Below are 22,348 nucleotides of genomic sequence, written 5' to 3' on the forward strand. Positions count from 1 at the left end.
AGAAAATAAGTTATTGGGTGGATAAAAAAAGACTTAGAAATTTATAAGTCAGTTCATCCTTTCTAAAGAAAAGATGAAAGCTGACACACAGCATTATTTATATCCTAGTTTTAGCTTTATATTTTAAAACGATAAAAAAATTTCAGATAAATAAACTTGATTTATAGAATTGCAGCAGAATTACATGTTATGATTAACTGACAGCATATTATTATTGTCATATCCCTAAATCATTCCAATTTTTTCTAAAAATACTTACTTCTGATGAGTTCATTATCTGAGTGATCTTCCCAAATGGACTGGTCTTGCATCTCTCCATGTGTGATGCAACTACTGGTAGCTTGGCTTATCTCTTTCTCAGTATCTTCCTTTTCACATTTTTCTGAATTAAAAAAAAATACATATGTTTATTTGCTGTCATTAAATGTATGTATTTTCTCAATTTGTTTACGGATTTTTCTACACGCTTCTAAGTCTGCCATCACTTAAGGAAATGGGAAAAGGTACTGCTACGGACTATTGCAAACCTTAATGACTTAATAACAGAGATTTATTGAGCACCTATTATGTGCCAGGTATTGAAGAAACAGAGATAATGACACTAAAAAATAATCTGTGAAAATTACTGTATGTGTCATGATAGAAAGATGTGCAAAAGTTTCATCAAGGATGAAAGTGATGGATTTCATAAATATAAGGGATGGTGGAGGCAAGGAAAGCACAAAAGGAGCAGAACTCCAATGAATGGCAGAGATGAAAATTAGACTGCAGCTGAATGAGAACTCACTGGCTAGTGCGGAAGTACAGAAAACAAGTACATGGTTCTCTCTATAGAAACTTGGGAAAGAGGGAGGGTTATGAGTTCTCAGGGGAAATCCCAGAACGTAAGAAAATATAAGGTCCTATAGGGAACATAAGTCAAACAAAATGCAAACTGTAACAGAGGTTATGAGAGGTCCAGAGTACTAAAGAGGTTCAAATGAAAAAAAAAAAAACAAACAGATAACAGGAAAAACAACAAACTGATCAGGATTCAGAGATCAAGAAAACCACTATAGAAAAAAGTGTATGTTCAATGGTCTTTGAAAGATTAGTAGGATTTCAAAAAGTAGAGGTGGAAGGAAGGTCACTCTGGGTAGAAGAACAGCATGGACAAACCCCAGTGAAGAAACCTGGCCAGAGGTTCAACTCTTGGGACTACGAACTACTTCACAGGGGACATTAGGAGATAAGACTGTAAAAGTTTGATCTGGGACAAAGTGTGGATATGTAAATGCCAAGGTGGGAAATCGGACCTAACTCAAAAGCAAGATAAAAAAAGCCAAGATAGCCACTGAAGCTTTATGAACCATGAAGTCAGAGTCATGCATTAGGTAAATCAAGAAACAGAGTGCACACCAAGGTTCTTAACCCCAGTAGCATGTTAAGTCACCTGGAGAGTTTTTTTTAAAAAATAAATAAGATTCCTGGGATTCACCACCAGAAGTTTGATTTTAATTGGCAGGGAATGGGAGAGAAGGAGGGAAGGGTTGACTCAGGTGATTCTACGGTACTTACATCGTTAAAAATCACTAGAGTATAGATCGATCTAAGAGAGAGAACAGAATAAGGAAAACTAAAAGGGAGACTTGCTATAGTCCAGATCAAAGCTGATGAAAGCTTAACCAACTAGATAACAAGATGAAAAGGGGGGAGGGTGGGTGGTAATGTGGTAAAGGTGAGAAACTAACTAGAGGTTTACACAGATAATCAGAGAGGAAGCAATTGAAGATGACTGAGTTTAGTCCGGATTTGACTGGGAACACCTGGAGATCAGGATCATCACCATTCGTTTAAAATACCCAAATTTGTACACAGTAGATGTTCAAGCACTGTGCTGTATGTGATGGGAACATAGTGAATTACGACATCCAGCCAAGGCCTTCATGAAGTTTACAGTCTAGCGGATGAGTTTAGTCTAGTGGATGAGGTCAGACATTTGAATCTGCAAGTCTAAAAAAAAGTCATAGCTAAAAACCGTCATCTACTTGCCTAAAGTTGATGGCTGAAGGGGTCCAAATGAACGAGTTCACCAAAAAAGTGAATATATTAAAAGAAGAGCACCAAGAAGAGTCCATACAAGTAGAAAGGAATCAGAAGAGCAATTGAAGCTCGATGATGTCAGGCCATGGAAGCAAGGAAAGGGAAGAGAGTCAAACAGAAGTAGTCAATCAACTGTGTTAACATTTCCAGTGGAAGGAAAAAATCTCTGCACATGCAAAAACTTCTCATGTACCATGGGGATTTCACAACAATTGAAAAACTTTGCCATAAAACAGATTTCAACACATGAAAATAGATGGACACCCACTTAGGAGTAGGTATAGCAGCTATATTTGGTCTCTGAAAACAAATAGGGTCTTCAATTCTATTTTTAGAAAGCCAAATTAGATTAGCAATAAAATATAAACTAGAAGCATGCTAAATAAATAGATTCTAGTTTTTGGAACATTTACTCAGCATCATCATAGAGAAAATACAATCTTCACAGAATGTGTTAGTTTCCATTAAAATCTCTCTTTTTTAAAACAACTCCAGAAATTTTTCTGGGAGTCCATGCCTGGCCTTTCTGAGGTTATCAATAGAAGAAATTTTTATACAAAGTCTCTGGTACACATAAGCTAGATCATCAGCAGAGTCCCGCGTACTGTGTTATGTAGCTCACTGCCGCCAGGTGTCATGCTAATAGACTTGATTCAGTTAGTCACTTTAATTGAAGCTGAATGAAATTAATTATATAATTTTGAGCTGTTCAGGTTTAATTCCATTAAATTAATTCACGAAACAAGGGCATTATGAAGCATTGCTGACTAAAAGAAAATAGGTAAGAATAAAGGCTCTAGACACATTTGACTCACATTTGAATTGTGTCTAATACTTGAGTGCTAAACAAAGACCCTCTCAACTCTCCAATGAATAAATGAAAATGTCACGTGGTTCAGGTACACATGCATTTATAATCACGTGACTCACTACTGGGTGGGAAAATAATGAATTTCCTGCTCTAAATTTTGTTGAAGAGGTAGTATATTATGTTTTGTTTTGTTGTCAAAGCTTCCTTATCTGTAAAATTCTACAATTCAGATGATCCCTCATGTCCTGGTAACTAGTAAAGGATTGGACTACTAACCAAAAGGTTGGTGGTTCAAAGTCACCAGTCACTCCTTGGGAGACAAGACCCAGCGATCTGCTCCCATAAAGGTTCAAAACCAAAAAAACAAACCCAGTGTTGCCGAGTCGATTCCAACTCATAGTGACCCTATAGGACAAAGCAGAACTGCCCCACAGAGTTTCCAAGGAGCACCTGGTGGATTCTAACTGCCGGCCCTTTGGTTAGCAGCCGCAACACTTAACCACTATACCACCAGGGTTCCCATAAAGGTTACAGCCTAGGAAGCCCTATGGGGCAATTTTACTCTGTCGTATACGGTTGCTTATGAGTTGGAATCGACTCCATGGTACACAACAACAATGTCCTTTCTAGGTTTAAAAAACAAACAGACTATCATTCTCTGTCTCACTATATTCAAGAGACAATAAATAATATGTAATTACTATTAAACCACAATTCTCATGTATCCGAACTTGCCTCCTTTAATAACTAAATACCTTGCCTCAAAAGCTAGCCTCAGGCTTTTGGTATGACCCATGGTTCTCAGCCCAAAGCGAGGCTCAGAAAAAGTTTCAATAAAAAAGTTAACTTAGAGGCAAGGTCAAGATGGCAGAGTAGTCAGACGCTTCCTGCGGCCCCTCTTACAACAAAGACCAAAAAAAGCAAGTGAATCAATTATGTATGACAATCTAGGAGCCCTGAACATCAAAGGCAAAGTTGAGGAATCAGACTGAGTGGCAGGGGGTGGAAGAGATGGTTCAGAAGCAGTGATGACTTGCCAGACCTGACCCCGCAAGCCGGATCTCTGGCGCAAGCGTGGTGAGATAAGCAGTGGTGTTTGGGACACGTTTTCTACATCAGGAGAGACTGAGCAGCAGAGAATCCACTCACACCTCCAGAATCAGTGAAAAGCGGCACTCGATAGGCAAAAGATAAGTACTTACATCCAGTTTACCACATGGAGCAAAAAACATCCCTTTGGGAAAAAACTCTCTCCCATTTACCTGACCCCTCCCCACTCTGCACCTGGTCCTGAGCCAGCTTCGGTGATAGCCGCTTTCCCTGGACCAGAAGTAGGGCCTGTCACATGTCCTGAGCCATTCTCCTAGCCTTGGAGAAGGAACAAAACAACAAGCAGGGAAAAAATAATCTGCTGGCTTCCCTGAGACGGGAACTCAGGGCAGAAACAGCTCCTTTGCCTAGGCAGAGGCATATGGGGTACACAGACTTTGAATTCCTTTCACCCCTGCATAGACCTGTGTGAGCCCATTTCAGTGGCGCAGGCCCTCATTATCACAGTACAAGATAGTATACACCTGAAGTCTAACTTCAACTGTTTCAGCTATATGGTGGAGAGGCAGGTTTGTGATGTTTGACACCGCTCTGCCTATTAAGCAGGGTCCTTACCTACCCACATCAGGGTGGTGGCTCCACCCACGACACCTAGCGAACCACGGCAGGATAAGTAGTTCCTCCCAGTCCTCACAGCCAACAGCACTGAGTGCTCATAGTCTAGCTACAAACCCCACCCATCTATGTACTCTAAGGAACAGGGACACGCTTTCCCCAAGGACTCTCAGGGGCAGTTGTAAGCCCCCTGCCTTGCTTAACATGTGACCCCCTATTACAGCCAGATACCTGTGCCCGCACCAATCGCCCCTGCTCGTCTAAGACTGTAGGTGAGAACCTGCACCATACACTTGGTGACTGACTACCTGGACACCTGAGCTGAATCCATACAAGAAAAGTAAATGGACTCCTGGGCTAATATACCTAGTAAGAGCTCTAACGACCTGGTGACAGGACATTAGAGCTTCACAGTGTCCAATAATCAAACTAGCTCACTCAAGTAGCCTATTTGGGCACACAAAAACAAGAAGTGAGGGCACAGTAAGCAAACATAAAATGAATAAATACTATAACTTACTGATAGCTCGGAGACAACAGTCAATATCAAATCACATAAACAGGCAGACCCTGATGGCGTCAGCATGTTCCCAAAACAAAGAGTCAAGAAATCTTCCAGATGAAGAGAATTTCCTGGAATTACCAGAGGTAGAATACAAAAGATTAATGTACAGAACTCTTCAAGAGATCAGAAAGGAGATCAGGCAAAACACAGAGCAAGCCAAGGAAAGACAAAGCATTAGAGGAACTTAAGAACATTAGAGAAGAGCATAATGACAAATTTAATAGGCTTCAAGAATCCATAGACAGCAAATAGAAATTCAGAAGATTAACAATAAGATTTCAAAATTACACAAATCAATAGAAAGTCCTAAGGAAACACAAGTCAGAATTAGTGAGACTGAAGACAAAGCAATCAACACCAACATATTTGAGGAAAAATCAGGTAAAAGAATTAAAAAAATGAAGAATTATGTGGTGGGAATCTATCAAGAGGGATAATGTACAAATGATTGGAGTACCAGAACAGGGCAGAATAACAGAAAATACAGAGAGAGTTGTTGAAGATTTGTTGGCAGAAAACTTCCCTAATATCGTGAAAGATGAGAAGATATCAATCCTAGATGCTCATTGTACCCTATACAAGGTAGATCCCAAAAGAAAGTCACCAAGACATATTATAATCAAACTTGCCAAAACCAAAGATAAAGAGAGAATTTTAAGATCATCTAGGGATAAACAAAGTCACCCACAAAGGAGAGTCAATAAGACTAAACTCAGACTACTCAGCAGAAACCATGCAGGCAAGAAGGCAATGGGATGACATATATAAAGCCCTGAAGGAAAAAAATTGCCAGCCAAGAATTGTATATCCAGAAAAACTGTCTCTCAAATATGAAGGTGAAATTAGGACATTTCCAGATAAACAGAAGTTTAGGGAATTTGTAAAAACCAAACCAAAATTACAAAAAATATGAAAGAGTCCTCTGGTTAGAAAATCAGCAACATCAGATAACAACCCAAGACCAGAACACAAGACAGAGCAATCAGATATCAACCCAGATAGGAGAATCACAAAAATAAATCAAAGCTAAAATGCTCAAAACAGGGAAACAGAGATGTCATTATGTAAAAAGATGACAACATTAAAACAAAAAAGAGGGACTAAAAAATGTAGTCATACATCTTTCATATGGAGAGGAAGTCGAGGCAATATAAAGAAATAAAAGATTGAGAGGGATGCTGGTAAGGAGTGAGGTTCTTGGATCAGGTGGACACTTGAGACTATGCTGGCATCTCCTGCCTGGAGCAGAAATGAGAGGTGGAGGGGGTTAGAAGCTGGTGAAATGGACATGAAAAGAGAGAGTGGAGGGAGAGAGCGGGCTGTCTCATTAGGGGGAGAGTAATTGGGAGTGTGTAGCAAGGTGTATATGGGTTTTTGTGTGAGAGACTGACTTGATTTGTAAACTTTTACTTAAAGTAAAATTAAAATTATAAAAAAAAAAAAGAAATAAAATATTGATTTAAACTTAGAAAAATAAGGGTAAATATCAAGGTAACCATGAAAGAAACTAACAATCCTACACATCAAAATAAAAAGCAAGAAAAACATAAAGACTCAGCAAACACAAAAGCAACAACAATGAAAAAGAAAATATATAAAGAAAAATGGCTCAGCACAGAAAATTAAGTGGAAAAAAGAAACTGAAAAACACAAAAAAAGACATCTAAAGGACACCACTAAACTCATACCTATCAATAACTACACTGAATGTAAATGCATTAAATGCACCAATAAAGAGACAGAGAGTGGCAGAATGGACTAAAAAAAAAAAAACACAATCCATATATATGCTGCCTACAAGAGACACACCTTAGACTTAAAGACACAAACAAACTAAAACTCGAAGGATGGAAAAAACATATCAAGCAAAAAATAACCAAAGAAGACCAGGAGTGGCAATATTAGTTTCTGACAAAACAGACTTTAAGGTAAAATCCACCACAAAGGATAAGCAAGGACACTATACAATGATTAAAGGGTCAATCTTCCTGCAGGATATAACCATAATAAAAATTTATGCAGTCAACAACAGAGGCTCCAAAATACATAAAACTTTAGCAGTGTTGAAAAGAGAGATAGACAGCTCTACAGTAATAGTAGAAGACTCCAACACACCACTTTTGGTGAAGGGCAGAACATTCAGAAAGAAGCTCAATAAAGACACAGAAGATCTAAATGCCATGATCAACCAACTTGACCTCATAGACATATACAGAACACTTCACCCAACAGCAACCAAGCATACGCTCTTTTCTAGTGCACATGGAACATTCTCCAGAATAGACCATGTATTAGGCCATAAACCAAGCCTTACCAGAATCCAAAACATCAAAATATTACAAAGCATCTTTTCTGACCATAAAGCCATAAAAGTAGAAATCAGTAACAGAAAAAGCAAGGAAAAAAAAATCAAACATGTGGAAACTGAACAACACCTTGCTCAAAAACTACTGGGTTATAAAAGAAATTGTGGATGGAATAAAGAAATTCATAGAATCAAAGGAGAATGAAAACACTTCCTACCAGAACCTTTGGACACACCAAAAGCAGTGCTCAGAGGTTAACTTATAGCAGTAAATGCACACATCCAAAAAGAAGAAAGGGCCAAAATCAAAGAATTATCCCTACAACTCAAACAATAGAAAGTGAGCAGCAGAAGAAGCCTTCAGGCACCAGAAAAAAAAGCAAATAATAAAACATTAGAGTAGAATTAAATGAAATAGAGAACAGAAAAACAATTAAAAGAGTTAACATGACCAAAAGCTGGTTCTTTGAAAAGATCAACAAAATTGATAAACCATTGGCTAAACCGACAAAAGAAAAACAGGAAAGGAAGCAAATAACCCAACTAAGACATGAGATGGGCGATATCACAAAAGACTCAGCTGAAATTAGAAGAATCATTAACAGAATACTGTAAAAAATTATACTCCAGCAAATTTGAAAACCTAGAGGAAATGGACAATTTCTAGAAACACACTACCTACCTAAGCTAACACAAACAACTAAATAAACCTATAACAAAAGAAGAGATTGAAAAAGGTAATTAAAAAACTCCCAACAACAACAAAAAACTCCTGGCTCTGACGGCTTCACTGGAGAATTCTACAAAACTTTCAGAGAAGAGTTAACAGCACTACTACTAAAGGTATTTCAGAGAATAGAAAAGGATGGAATACTCCCACACTTGTTCTATGAAGCCAGCATAACCATGATACCAAGACATTAAAAAAAAAAAATTAAAGACCAACATCCCTTATGAACTTAGATGCAAAAATCCTCAAAATTCTAGCCGATAGAATTCAACAACATATCAAAAAAATAATTCACCATGACCAAGTGGAATTCATACCAGGTATCCAGGGATGGTTTAACATTAGAAAAACAATCAATGTAATCCATCACATAAATAAAACAAAAGACAAGAACCACATGATTTTATCAATTAATACAGAAAAGGCATCTAACAAAGTCCAGTACCCATTCATTATAAAAACTCTCAGCAAAGTAGGAATGGAAGGGAAATTCCTCAACATAATAAACGGCATTTGTACAAAGCCAACAGCCAACATCATCCTAAATGGAGAGAGCCTGAAAGCATTCCTCTTGAGAACGGGAACCAGAAAAGGATGTCAATGTGGATGCCCTTTGTCATCATTCTTATTCAACACTGTGCTAGAGGTCCTAGCCAGAGCAATTAGGCTAGAAAAAGAAATAAAGGGCATCCAAATTGGTAACAAAGAAGTAAAAAATCTCTATTTGCAGATATGATCTTATACACAGAAGACCCTAAAGAATCCACAAGAAAACTACTGGAACTAATAGAAGAGTATCAGAATACAAAAATAAGCATACAAAAATCAGCTGGATTCCTCTACACCAACAAAGAGAATGTTCAAGAGGAAATCATCAAATCAATACCATCCATTTAAAATAGCCTCCAATAAGATAAAACATTTACAAATAAATCTAACCAGAGACACAAAAGACCTATATAAAGGAAACTACAAGACACTACTGCAAGAAACCAAAAGAGACCGACATAAATGGAAAAACGTACCTTGCTCCTGGATAGAAGACTCAACATTGTGAAAATGTCTATTCTGCCCAGAGCAATCTATAGATACAATGCAATTCCAATGGCATTTTTTAATGAGAGGGAGAAACAAATCACCAACTTCATATGGAAAGGGATGAGGCGCCAGATAAGCATTACTGAAAAAGAACAAAGTTGGGGGCCTCACACTACCTGATTTAGGGCCTATTATACCACCACGGTAGTCAAAACAGTCTGGTACTGGTACAACAACAGATGCATAGATCAATGGAACAGAATTAAGAATTCAGACATAAATCCATCCACATATGAGCAGCTGATATTTGACAAAGGCCCAAAGTCAGTTAAACGGGGAAAAGACAGCCTCTTTAACAAATGGTGCTGGCATAACTGGATATCCATTTGCAAAAAAATGAAACAAGACCCATACCTCACACCATGCACAAAAGCTAACTCAAAATGGATCAAAGGCCTAAGTATAAAATCTAAAATGATAAAGATAAAGGAAGAAAAAATAGGGACAATGCTAGGAGGCCTAATACATGGCATAAGCAGTATACAAAACATTACTAACAATGCACAAACACCAGAAGAGAAACTAGATAACTGGGAGCTCCTAGAAATAAAACACTTATGCTCATCCAAAGACTTTGCCAAATGAGTGAAAAAGACAAACCTATAGACAGAAAAAAAAAAAAAAAAAATTTGGCTACGGCAAATCTCATCAGCATCTAATCTCTAAAATAAGATACATAAGAAATTGCTCAGGATCATCAGCCATTAGAGAAACGCAAATCAAAACTACCATGAGACACCATCTCACCCCAACAATGCTACCGTTAATCCAAAAAACACAAAATAATAAATGTTAGAGAGGCTGTGGAGAGACTGGAATACTTATACACTGCTGGTGGGAATGTAAAATGGTACAACCACTTTGGAAATCGATTTAGTGCTTTCTTGAAAATCTAGAAATAGAACTACCATGATTCATCAATCCCACTCCTTGGAATATATCCTGGAGAAGTGACAGCCGTCACGTTAATAGATATATGCACACCCATGTTCACTGCAGCACTGTTTACAGTAGCAAAATGATGGAAACAACCAAGGTGCCCATCAACGGATGAATGGATAAACAAATGATGGTACATACACACAATGGAACACTATGCAAAAACAAAGAACAATGATGAAACATCTCATAACACCAATGAATCTGGAAGGTATTATGCTGGGTGAAATTTGTCAGTCGCAAAAGGACAAATATTGTTTGAGACCACTATTATAAGAACTCAAGAAAAGGTTTAAACACAGAAGAAAACATTCTTTGATGGTTACAAGGGTGGGAAAGGAGGGAGAGGGGTATTCACTAACAAGATAAAAAAAAAAAATTTTTTTTTTTTTTTTAAGATAGTGGACAAGAATTATTTTAGGGGAAGGGAAGATCAATACACAATACAGGGGAAGTCAGTACAACTGGACTAAACCAAAAGCTAAGAAATTTCCTGAATACAACCAAACACTTCGAGGGACAGAGTAGCAATGCCAGGGGTCTGGGGATCATGGTTTCAGGGGACATCTAGGTTAACTGGCATAACAAAGTGTATTAAGAAAAAGTTCTGCATCCCACTTTGGTAAGTGGTGTCTGGCGTCTTAAAAGCTAGCAAGTGGCCATCTAAGATGTATCAATTGCCCTCAACCCACCTAGAGAAAAGGAGAATGAGGAACACCAAAGGTAAAAGGAAAATATGAAGTCAAGAGACAGAAAGGGCCTCATAAACCAGAGACTCCATTAGCCTGAGACTGGAAGAACTAGATGGTGCCCGGCTACCACCAATGACTGCCCTGACAAGGAACACAACAGCGAATCCCTGATGGAGCAGGAGAAAAGAGATGCAGAACTCAACTTCCAGGAAAAAGACCAGACTTAATGGTCCTACTGAGACTGAAGGGACCCTAGAGGATATGGCCCCCATATCCTGTTAGCCCAAACCTAAAACCATTCCTGAAGCCAAGTCCTCAGACAAAGATTAGACTGGGCTCTAAGACATAAAATGATACTGGTAGGGAATGTCCTTCTTAGCTCAAGTAGATACATGAGGCCATGTGGGCAGCTCCTGTCTGGAGATGAGATGAGAAGGCAGAGGGGGACATGAGCAGGTTGGATGGACAGGTGAAACACAGGTGGAGAGGAGGAGTGTGCTGTCACATTATAGGGAGAGCAACTAGGGTCGCATAACCACGTGTGTATAAGCTTTTGTATGAGAAACTGACTTGAATTGTAAACTTTCACTTAAAACACAATAAAGAAAAAAAAACAAAAGCAACCCAGAGAAAGGGCATCCTCCTGCCAGTTCACTAAGGAGTGCCAATGAGCTGACCAAATATTAAGGAACCGACACACCCCTCCCTGTATATTACCTCTCTCCTCTGCTTGGCGCTGCTGTCCTGTTCTGGAGCCAGCAAGATGCAGACTGCTGCTGGCTCAGAGGGACTGGAAATAAGTGTTAGCTGGGTCCCTGCACCGAAATGCTGCTGGGAGTCAATGCTACAGGCGACAGGATGGTCTCTCCGCCTCCCCTAGCTTTAACTGAAACTCCTGACACTGCAAGATGCCAGCTCCTATGAAGACTCACCTCCAAAGAGCCTCAGACTCCGCGTTCCTCCCCAGCAGGTCCAAGCTTTTCTCCCAGACCTCCCAGGCTTGTTCACCTGAAGATGCTTTTCTTGGGAAAAAAAAAAAAAGACGACGACTCTGAGGAATCCTTAATTTCTTCCTTTCAGGGACCACATTTTGGAGAAGGTAGAACTTGTTCAGAAGTTTGAGAATTGCAACCTGGTACTCAGAAAGCAGCAGACGGAATGAGCCACCGTCTGCTTTGCTTTAGACACATTAACACCATCACTTTACTAAAAAAGGACTGAGGCAGACCGGGGGTAAAAAAGAAGAGAAAAATTCCTCCCAGTCTGCTGGCCAATTTTCCACAGTTTGGGGGAAATCTCTAATTTTACTTCCCTTTAAGAAAAATCCCATTTTAAAATTTGCACACATGTGAAACTGAGAAGATGGCCACAAAGTGTAAATTTTTGTTCTGATGTGTCTGTGATTCTTAAAGTTTTGGCTCCTGCTTCTGTGCAAGCTAATCTCTTTTAAGACTGAGACATGGATTTAATGGGGAAAACTTCAGAAGGGAGGAGCACTTTTAGAGCAGATATGGTTAAAATAGCCTGTTGTGATATAATTCGCAAGGGATAATACAGAAGAGAGAAACCAAGAGGTAGGAGAAGGTGACAGAAGTAAACATTCCCAGGTTTTGAATTTATTGCAAACTGGAAGTCAAGGAAAGGATGATAAAGGGGGGTGGACCAAGACACCCCTTCTAAATAAATGGTTCACAAGGGTCAAAAAAAAAAAAAAAAGTTAACTTTTACCAATTCTCCACTGCTATAAACTCAATTTTTGGAACCACTTGACTGTTCCATGGCTTTCTAATGTACACATTTTATTTTATTAACATCTGTTTACTATGTACTTAGTTTAATGGAATACCCATATGGTAGTCTCATAAACAGTAAGCAGTTACATATAATGCTGAAGGAATGCACTGAAGAGTGAACAGAATTTATTTGATAGACATTTGTAAGATGGGCATTATGAAGTCCACCCACAGAACCAATCTTACTACAATGCTCAATTAATTGGTTGGGTCAGCCACCATTCATTAAGATGACAAAACACCAGTTTCTAATTTCGGATATCTGTTGTCATGTAGGCTTGCTGTCACTTCTGAATTACAGAAGTAGAGGCCACAGTATTGGTTTAATCAATTCCATTCTGGATTTATGGAAGTTTGTGTGGCCCAAAACAATTTGTACTGGACTAACTGAAAGGTTGGTGGTTCAAACCCACCCAGTAGCACCATGGAAGAAAACCCTGGCAATCTGCTTCTATAAAGGTTACAGCCAAGAAAACCCTACGGGGAAGTTGTACTCCATAACACATGGCGTTGCCGCGAGTTGGAATCAACTCAACAACAACAGATTTGGGGTTTTCTGGAAGTTGCAATTCAACTACTATGCAAGCTTGAAAGACTTATCCCATGGGTAATCAAGTTACTCACAATCAAGTCATATGAATGATGCATGAAATCAGTCTGTATTTTTCTACAGAATTTCTACATGCACGTCCAACAGGCACTCCTCACCAACTTAGAAATTTCTTCTTAAAAGGGGGCCTTTGTCATCTCAATGATAACTGTTCCTCTAATCCAAAAGTTCTCCAATTTTACTCTGGATCAGAATCACCTGTAGAGCTCTTTAAACACAAAGACGTTCAAAGGTCCCAATTCAGGCCATCTGGCGGGGGGGGGGGGGGCGGGGAGGGAAGGGGCATGTCATCCTGAGGTATGTCCAGGGCTAAAAGCCACTGTTCTAGGTAAGCAACTATTTAGAGGAAATATAGGAAATATAGAAAAGCATATTAAATGCTGAGAAACAGCCTTTGCTACTCATTACTCTGTAACAGTATTCCAAGTAAGAAGAAAATAAAATTTTATCTAATTATCTATTTAATATAAAGGTATTTAGTTCTATATCCATGTCAGGACAACTATAAGAATACAAAAACTCTATTAAATATAACGCTAATTAGTTCTACTAATTGTTGTTGTGTGCCGTCAAGTCGACTGCAACTCATAGAGACCCTATAGGACAGGGTAGAACTGCCCCATAGGGTTTCCCAGGCTGTAATTTTTACAGGAGCAGATCCCCAGGTCTTTACTCCTGGGGAGCTGCTTTTAAACAGCCAGCCTTTTGGTTAGAAGCCAAGTGCTTTAACCACCGCATCACCAGGGTTCCTTAGTTCTACTAATAGATGGGATAAAACAAATACGTTTTAGATATTAAATAATAAACTGAAGATACCTGAAAAATAGTACTATACCAAAACATAGTCATATACTGCTGTCATCTACTGACAGAAGGCTAGCTCACAAGCATTCTAGTGTGTCTACGCTGGACACAGAAGAACAGAAAAATCTTTGGAAGAGGAAAAAAAGGTTCAGCCCTTGACAACAAATCCTCTGCTTGGGGAGGCCAAAAAATACACACGAAACAATCAAACAACTATAAAACAGAAGGTAATGAAAACAGTCCTGGGTCATGGTTCTGGCTGAAAGGCTGACCAGCTGTGTGACCTTGGCTGGGCCTCATTCCCTTCATCGGGAAATGAGGGGGTTGAGCTGGATGACTGCAGAGGCCTCAAATTCTGACTCTGACTCTGCACAAGGGCTAAACAATAGAGCCAAAGCCTCATGCCCACAATGAGGGGTGTTGAGAAAGGAAGAGAGGAAATCATAGACAAGCCTTTGTAAAGCCCAGAATTTGAGTTAATTCTCAAAGTGATGAGCATGAACTCAGCAAAAGGAAGAGTCAAAGGAAATAAACATGGGTTCTACATGATCCATTTAAACACAATATGGCCTACTCAAAAATGACCATCTATCTCAGAGGATCAATACTCTTTGTTTGTGCTATTTTTCTAAAGGGGGGCATGAATAGGGAGAAGCAATCTCTGTCCAACCACACCTGTTCCTGCTGACTGAGAATGGGAAAGATTCAGGTAAAGAACATTTCCATCTAACTTAAAATTCCATCTTTAATATTTTACCTAGTTGGTATGCTCTAGAACTTTAAGACTGTCACTTCTCCCACACAGTTGGGGAATAAAATAATCGAATGGTGATTAACAAGAAAGAAAAATCTAAAAGCTTTAAAAATAGACAAACTGGATAATAATAATAAAACCAAACCCACTGCCGTTCAGTTGATCCCGACTCACTGCGAGCCTATAGGACAGGGTAGAACTGCCTCATAGGGTTTCCAAGGCTGTGATCTTTACGGAAGCAGGCTGCCACATCTTTCCGCCACAGAGCAGCTGGTGGGTTCAAACTGCCAATCTTTCGGTTAGCAGCCCAGTGCTTTAACCATTGCACTACCAGGGCTCCCAACTGGATAATAATATTATATATTATTATTAAATATTATATACGTCATATAGCAGCTGCTTAGCTGGTATGTGGATGTTAAATAAGTAAAAAAATGAAAACACATCTCACTGTTGAAAGAATAAATTAATGAATTTTTGCAATTACAGTATCAGCAGTTTTCAAAGCCTTTTTAATAATAATAGTTGTTTAATCTCCAGAACTGTGAATGATGGAATAAGGAAGAAAACATAAGCTCAATTTAACTGATGATAAAACAGTGAGTCTCAGAGATAGATATTCAGTTGGAAATAGTGATAAAATCTGAAGTTGGAAAGGATCTCACAACTTAGTTAATTCCATGTCACACCCACTGTAGAAATCCCCACTACAATGCTCAAGTTTTCTCCAAAATTTCAAGGAGTAGTACCTCAAAAGAATATATTCTACTCTTGGTCAATTTGGTTCATTACTAAGTTATCCTTTGTTTTGAAAGTAAATTTTCCATCAGGTAGTCTCTAACAACTAGTGCTAGTTCTGCCCTTTAAGGATCATTTTTTGCTCATCTTTTTGTAGTTAAGTACGTTATCTCAGTAACTGAAGCTTTTAACAAATAATAGTAACAGAAGAACCTCAGAATGTTGCTTCACAATGAATTGAATTGAGCTTACCAAAGCTCCTATAGATACAGGGAAGTTTGATTAACCTTTTAAACTTAGAAAGTTCTGTATACACCACCGTTTTCCAAGAAACAGGGACGATATTGCTTGCCTTCTTTATCCATCTAAAGATCCAGGTATTTGAGTCCTTCCTGATGAATAAAAAGACTCTCATGAGGGTCTTCCCAACAGAAATGATATCCCTAAATTGACTTTGCACTAGAGAAGTGAGCAGTGGTTAAGAGCTCAGGATCAGGGCGACTGGGTCCACCACTTACTATGCAGATCCTGAGCAAGCTAATTAATCTCTGTTGGATTCTTTCTCAAATAGGAAAAATAAACAGTACCTACCTCATAAGGTAGATGTGCAAATCAGTGAAACCATGCCTAGAAAGCACAGTATCTGGTATATAATAAGAGCTCATCAATACCAGCTATTATTATTACATTAAGGGTTATTACATCAAGAACCTTTTAAAAGCCCACTATTAAGCTTATTATAGGGAGACTGTCGAGGGCAGAATCCATTCAGTAATCCCTATGTGGAAAACCATGAAAGAAATCTGTTTCTGTACCAATGCAGAAAGTATTATTATTTCCCCTAAAAAGCTGGGTGTTATTATTCTTTTCCTTATAGACAATGAAAATCGTTTTACAGAAAATGTTTTCTTTTTGATTCAAATTTACAGATAAAATTGAATAACTGGTTTTGACCCGAGAGTCTATGTCTGTACATTTCAATTTTCCCCAGATTTGGATCTCTTAGGCTACCTGTATTTTCCATTATTCTTCTTTAATTTGTTTTTCTTAATATACTCTTATGAGCCAACTCAAATATTCTACTAAACTGGGCAGAGGTGTGTTTAAATGTACAAACCAATCTTCAAATACATTTTCTATTTTTTTATCCGTACTTTATTTGCTTACTTCTTGGAAGACTAGTATAAATGATGGCACTTGGCAGAAAATCTTTATAAAATCTCAGCAAAATCAACATAAAATATATTTGTACTCTTATAGGAAGGAGTATAAGTAGCTCTCTTTGTACTTAAATTTTGGGACTTTTCCATATTTGGCCCTCGACATTTCAATTAAATATTCAATGACAATCTATGATCGATCATTAATAATAGGCTTAATATGTCTATTCTTACTGCTGTGCAGTATATATTCATATCTACTTTATCTATAAAGGAAAACGCTTTAAACAATTTCATTTTTAATCTTCCATTCAAATACCAGCAGCATCATAGACGATCTACATGCATTCAGGTTTACAAACTGATGAAATCTCAAGTAATCTGAGACTAAACTCTCTGGAAAAAGTAAAAAATCTGCGGCTGTATTTTCCCAGAGGCTCAGAATACTGTGGACAGTCTACAAATGCTTTCCAAATGTAACCTTTAAAAACCTAAAGACAAGGCAGATTTTCAGGAAGACGTGAAGCTCTGAAATTTTACTTCTTCACTGATCAAAAAAAAAAAAAAAAATCTCTCAAGCCTAATGACCTTTAAGGAGCATTGCAAAACCTACCTGCTTTGCCTAACATTCTAAAATGGATTAAAATCTCACTGTCAGAAAAACATGCTAAGATTGCCAAAGCAGTCTTGACAGATGAATGAGCATAAACATAAAATTTTGTAATTTTGTCAATACAAGGAAGGTATTATATAATTGCAGGTATGGTATGTTCGCTGAATGGATTGGATGAGTAAATAAATGTCATTTAATAAATAAATGTTATATAAATAAATATTTAAATGTTATTTAATTCACTGACATTATCAGTATTTTGAAAAATAATAAAACTTTTGAGCAAAATCTCAAATGTATTCCTTCAATGGGCTTCTTGTGCATTTAGAAGCTTGTGGTGTGTTTAGATTGAAAAGAGATGTTAGAAAATGACATGGACCACCCCTGAGGCACAGAAAACTCCTTCTTCCACAAATACAAGTGCAATCATGTTCACCCCATCAAGTGTAAGCATGATGAAGACAGGCATCCATAGGCTCACAGAATTCGGAGTTACACGAGCTCTTAGAGGTCTCTTAGTCCAAACTGTTAACATAAATTCACATGAAAACATTCAACATCCCCAAGAAAAGGCCAAGAAACATAGGCATGAACACTTTCGGGAAAAGAGAAACAGCTTCAAAAAGCTAGCTAGTCTGGGACTGCTTTAATTACCCAAAGACCTTCCTCACATTTGACTAAAACCTACTTCCCTGTAATTTTCACTGATTTCATCTTATTTTGCTCTTTGCAACCAAATAGCAAAGTCTTATCCTCCCTCTGTGTGACAATCCTGTGTTAGAAAATCTTTTTTTTTTGTCTTTCTCTTCTCTGTGCTAAACACCTTCAATTCATTCAATGGTTTTTCACACTCTTTGCATTTTATTCACTTCTATGGGTACAAGGATCTTCTTAGTCCTGTCTAGAAAGCTATTGTGAAAGAATATGTCGTATCAACTGCTGAAATCCAAACACACCATATCTAAGCAGTTCCCTTACTAGTTTGCTAACCCTATTATAAAAAGGAATTGAGGACTCTACCATTTTCTTGTGTTTAAAAATAACAATATCCATTCATCTTTAGTCTTTCAGCATGACCACTGCTCTCCATAAGTGCCACCGTTCTAAAGACTTTCTGTTAACCCTCAATTACACAGAATATCATTTACCCGGAATACTTTCTTTCTCAAGCTCGCTGGTTACTGTACGAACCTGTGGTGTGTTGGGCACTATTCAAACAATGAAGGCAAATGGAAATCAAAGTGAACCAAAGGGGGTTGTTTTATCAGTAAGGGCATTTCAGAGTTATGACTTGAGTCTGACCCTGAAGTAAATAAAAGAGAAAGGATGGGGAAGAACACTTCAAACGGCTGTGAACCCAGGAATAAGAAAACGATAAGAGAAATAGAAACGTAATAAAATTGGTTTCTTGGACTTCAGAATAACAGATACAGATTATAAATCAGGAGGGGTGTCCTCTCTACTAATTCTCCTATCGACTATCCACAGCCTTTCATCTTTTGGGCCCTCTCCTCTGTGACATTGCCTTTTTTGGATTCTCCTTTAGGCCGACCAACCTGTTCTCTCTGGCTCTACCACCTTTACAATCTCATTGCCTTCCAGGGTTTGAGTCTCCTCTATGAGGATAACGTGTAGTTCTATCACCCTGGCCCTGATCTCTGCCCTGACAGCTCAACTTTACATGGATCTTAGCAACTCAAACTCAGTACTTCCCCAAATTCATCACCACTTACTTCTCTTTTGGCCTTGCCTGCTTTTCCAACTGCGGTCTTTATCTTGGTCAACGGCAGGCAGTAGGGGAATCAACTTCAACTCCCACTTGATCTCCCCCTACTTCGCCTGTCCAACATAACCAGTCAATTACCAAATCCTACTAGTTACAACTAACTACCTACTTTCCCCCAAATCTATACTTTCTTTTCCATGCTCGCAATTAGTGCCTCCAGTCTCCCTTCCATCTAGAAATACTTTCCTAAAACAAAGATTGAGCATGCTATTCTCAAGTTCAAGTAAGAACAAAATTAAATTCATTTAAAAATTGATGAAAAAAGATATAGTTATTTTCATGTATTTAATGTCATAATCTAAACCTTTTCCATGCTCAATAATTTCAACTTGTATTCCAGTGAGAAGCAAACAGAAATTTTTACTAAATTTTGCTTGGGTAAGAGAAGAAATAAGATAATGGGCCTAAGTTCACAGAGATCCAAAACATCAGGGGCTGGTCCACTCTGAAAAAGACTAGGAAGACTATGTCTTGGAGTAGAGAAAGTAAAGACAGGAAGCTGGTTCCTTTGTACCCTGCCACCTGGCTTCAGAGTACCTGCCATCTGCTCGACCACAAGTTGCTTTATTTTTAGTGCTCAATTCTGCATAATTCAAATGAAAAAACCCAGCAAACTGTGTATTCTTCAGCTGGGGCCACTAGCAGCCCAACCTAAACAAAACTGACTCCTTCTTGCCATCCTGAGATTCTATCTCAAATTCAATACTTATATACCCCAGGAATGCACCAATCAGTTGGCAACAGCCCATAAACTGATTTGTCACACAATTTTTGCCATAATCTTGAATTGATATTTAGATGAGGAATCATAATTTAACTGGCTACCCATTTTTATTCCATCTTCTCCTATTGCGTTTACAAGTTTCTTCAGGGCAAAACCATGCATTATATATTTTATATCTTCATAAGACCTTGTACACAGTCAACACACACAAAATATTTGTTGACTGAGGTTCTTCCCTTCAAATGTCTCAATAATAAAATATACGCATAGGACAAAAATTAATTTCAGACTTTATTCCTGACACTACTAAAAAAGCAGATATAACGGCACATGTATATGAATCATGACTTCAGATCACGTGGGTGTGAATCTGAAAACAGAAGTAGGCTGCAAGGAGAAACCACAAATGAAATTAAATTCATCTCAAAATAACTCTTTTCATAGTTCCTATTTAGTGAACTCTAAGTGATTAGAAGAAGAATCTATAAAATATAACTTGATTTCAAAAACTTATGGTTAAAAGCTATCCTCCTCCAGGACACGTATGCTAATGTAAAAAGAAGATATTAATAGTTAAAGTAACGTCAGTAAAACGTCATAGGCAAGACAGAGAGTGAGGGAAGGGGACAGGGAAAAGAGAGAGAGGTGGAATGGAGGCCATCCAAAATACTGATACGTGTACATACAGTGATTACGGTAACAGGAAGGGCCACAGCATCTTGGATCTACTCCCATGCAAAAACAAAGTTAGACTAACCAAAATCTAGAAATTTGCCAGTCTAGAAGCAGTCTTCCCTTAATAAAAACTGAATAAAGACTATTAGAAGTAGAAACATAGAAATCACTTGATTACCCCCTGCCTTTTGGAAGTCACCTGATTTATTCCCTGTATTTATACAGTAGAATACATCTCAGAAAGACAACTCCATTGAATTTTTCCCTCTTTTGTTTGTTGTTGTTCTCAACAGTTTTCCATATGTGAATGGCATAACTTGCAGATTGTATCCATTTATTTTTCCTTATTTTCCCCAAATCTTTTATTATAAAAATATACTGGTAAAATAATTGCATATTGTTACTAGAATTCTTTCCATGAAATCACCTCAGCAAGATCCAGGAAATAAGGTTCAAAGAAACAGGAAAAACTTTTACACACTCAAAAATTCCAGAGGTTCTCCGGTGGCACTGTGAAGGTCACACAATCATATATATTAAGTCCTCCTACATGAACTGACCAAACACGGCAAACAGGCAAAATCTTTGCCAGAAGTCTCAGTCAGCCAAATGCACTTCTGGTCTCTCTGGCTCCCCTAGTCAAGCCTGGAATGCAAGACCAATCAGTAAGAACACACTCTCCCATACATGGGCGATCTTCTTCCCTTGTCCCCCATTTGCGCCCTGCCAACCTCCAACCCTACGCTAATTTCAAAATCCATTCTATCTGCTTCTGTTCCCAAGCTCCTGCATGCTCTCTGCTGAGAAAGGCAATCAACCATGCTTACTAGGTCTGTGAAAAATTCATGCCATTCATTCTTAGTTAAGCCCTCAGCGCTACTCAGTAGCCCTTTTATTTGCCCTGGATTGACTCGCCTTTTTAATTCTGGATTCTTCCACATCTTTTCCATACATCTCAAATTCCTTGATGCAGCCTAACTACTGCCCACCCCGTCCCCCAGCTTTCAGCAAACATTACTGTCTACTTTACACAGATCTAGCCTTCAATATCCTTTTCATATCAAATTTTCTCTAAATTATCACCCACCCTTTTCCCTCACCCCCATCTTAAAGGGAAACATGCTCAATTTTCCTTTCTAAGATTTCATCACATTCCTTCCCAGAATTTTATTCTTTCAATTCCAAATACCCACCATACCACCACTCCATCCCAACCCTTTCATCTGTAATTTCTATCCTGTGGCTTTCTTCCCATTAGCATGTATTGTTGTTGTTGGTGGTGGTAGTGTTAGGTGTCATTGAGTTGATTTTCAGCTCATGGCGACCCTTATGTGAGAGAGTAGAACCGCCCCACTGGGTTTTCTAGGATATAATCTTTAGAGGAGCAGATCACCAGGTCTTTCTCCTACAGAGCTTTTAGGTGGGTTTCAACCACCAACCTTTTGGTTAGCAGCTGAGCGCTTAACTGTTGCATCACTAGGGCTCCTTTCAAAATTAGTCCTTTGTACATCTTTTCCTCCCTTAACTCACCATGCCTCATCAAACATTCAACACTTCTGTAACCAAGCCTTAGGGTCTCTTTTTGTATCCTTTACCTCTTCCTCCCTTAAGTGTAGCAGTTCTCCCAGATTTGATCCTCAGCCCTCTTCTCCAATCTCATGTCCACACATCAGCTCCCTGAAGGTGGGTTCTTAGCCTGTGAGCCGGACCCTCACTACTCTCCTGGGCTGCAATTTCTTTTTCAGCTGCCTACTGGGCATCACTGCTAGAGAGAAATTCCCTAAAATCAACATGATCAATAATA

At 38.4% G+C, this 22,348-nt stretch overlaps 1 protein-coding gene across 4 annotated transcripts in view; it reads right to left on the minus strand.

Annotated features, from left to right (window-relative positions):
* The window catches only part of MDFIC (MyoD family inhibitor domain containing), a 114,593-nt gene that overhangs the window by 83,317 nt on the left and 8,928 nt on the right, over positions 1 to 22,348 (minus strand). For all 4 annotated transcript variants that reach the window (XM_049893225.1, XM_049893228.1, XM_049893227.1 and 1 more), the window contains exon 3: positions 260 to 382. In XM_049893225.1, coding sequence (XP_049749182.1) covers positions 260 to 382 — 123 coding nt within the window. The remainder of the gene's footprint in view (positions 1 to 259; positions 383 to 22,348) is intronic.

This window comes from Elephas maximus, chromosome 8, assembly GCF_024166365.1.
Source record: "Elephas maximus indicus isolate mEleMax1 chromosome 8, mEleMax1 primary haplotype, whole genome shotgun sequence".
In the NCBI taxonomy this organism is placed as follows: Eukaryota; Metazoa; Chordata; class Mammalia; order Proboscidea; family Elephantidae; genus Elephas; species Elephas maximus.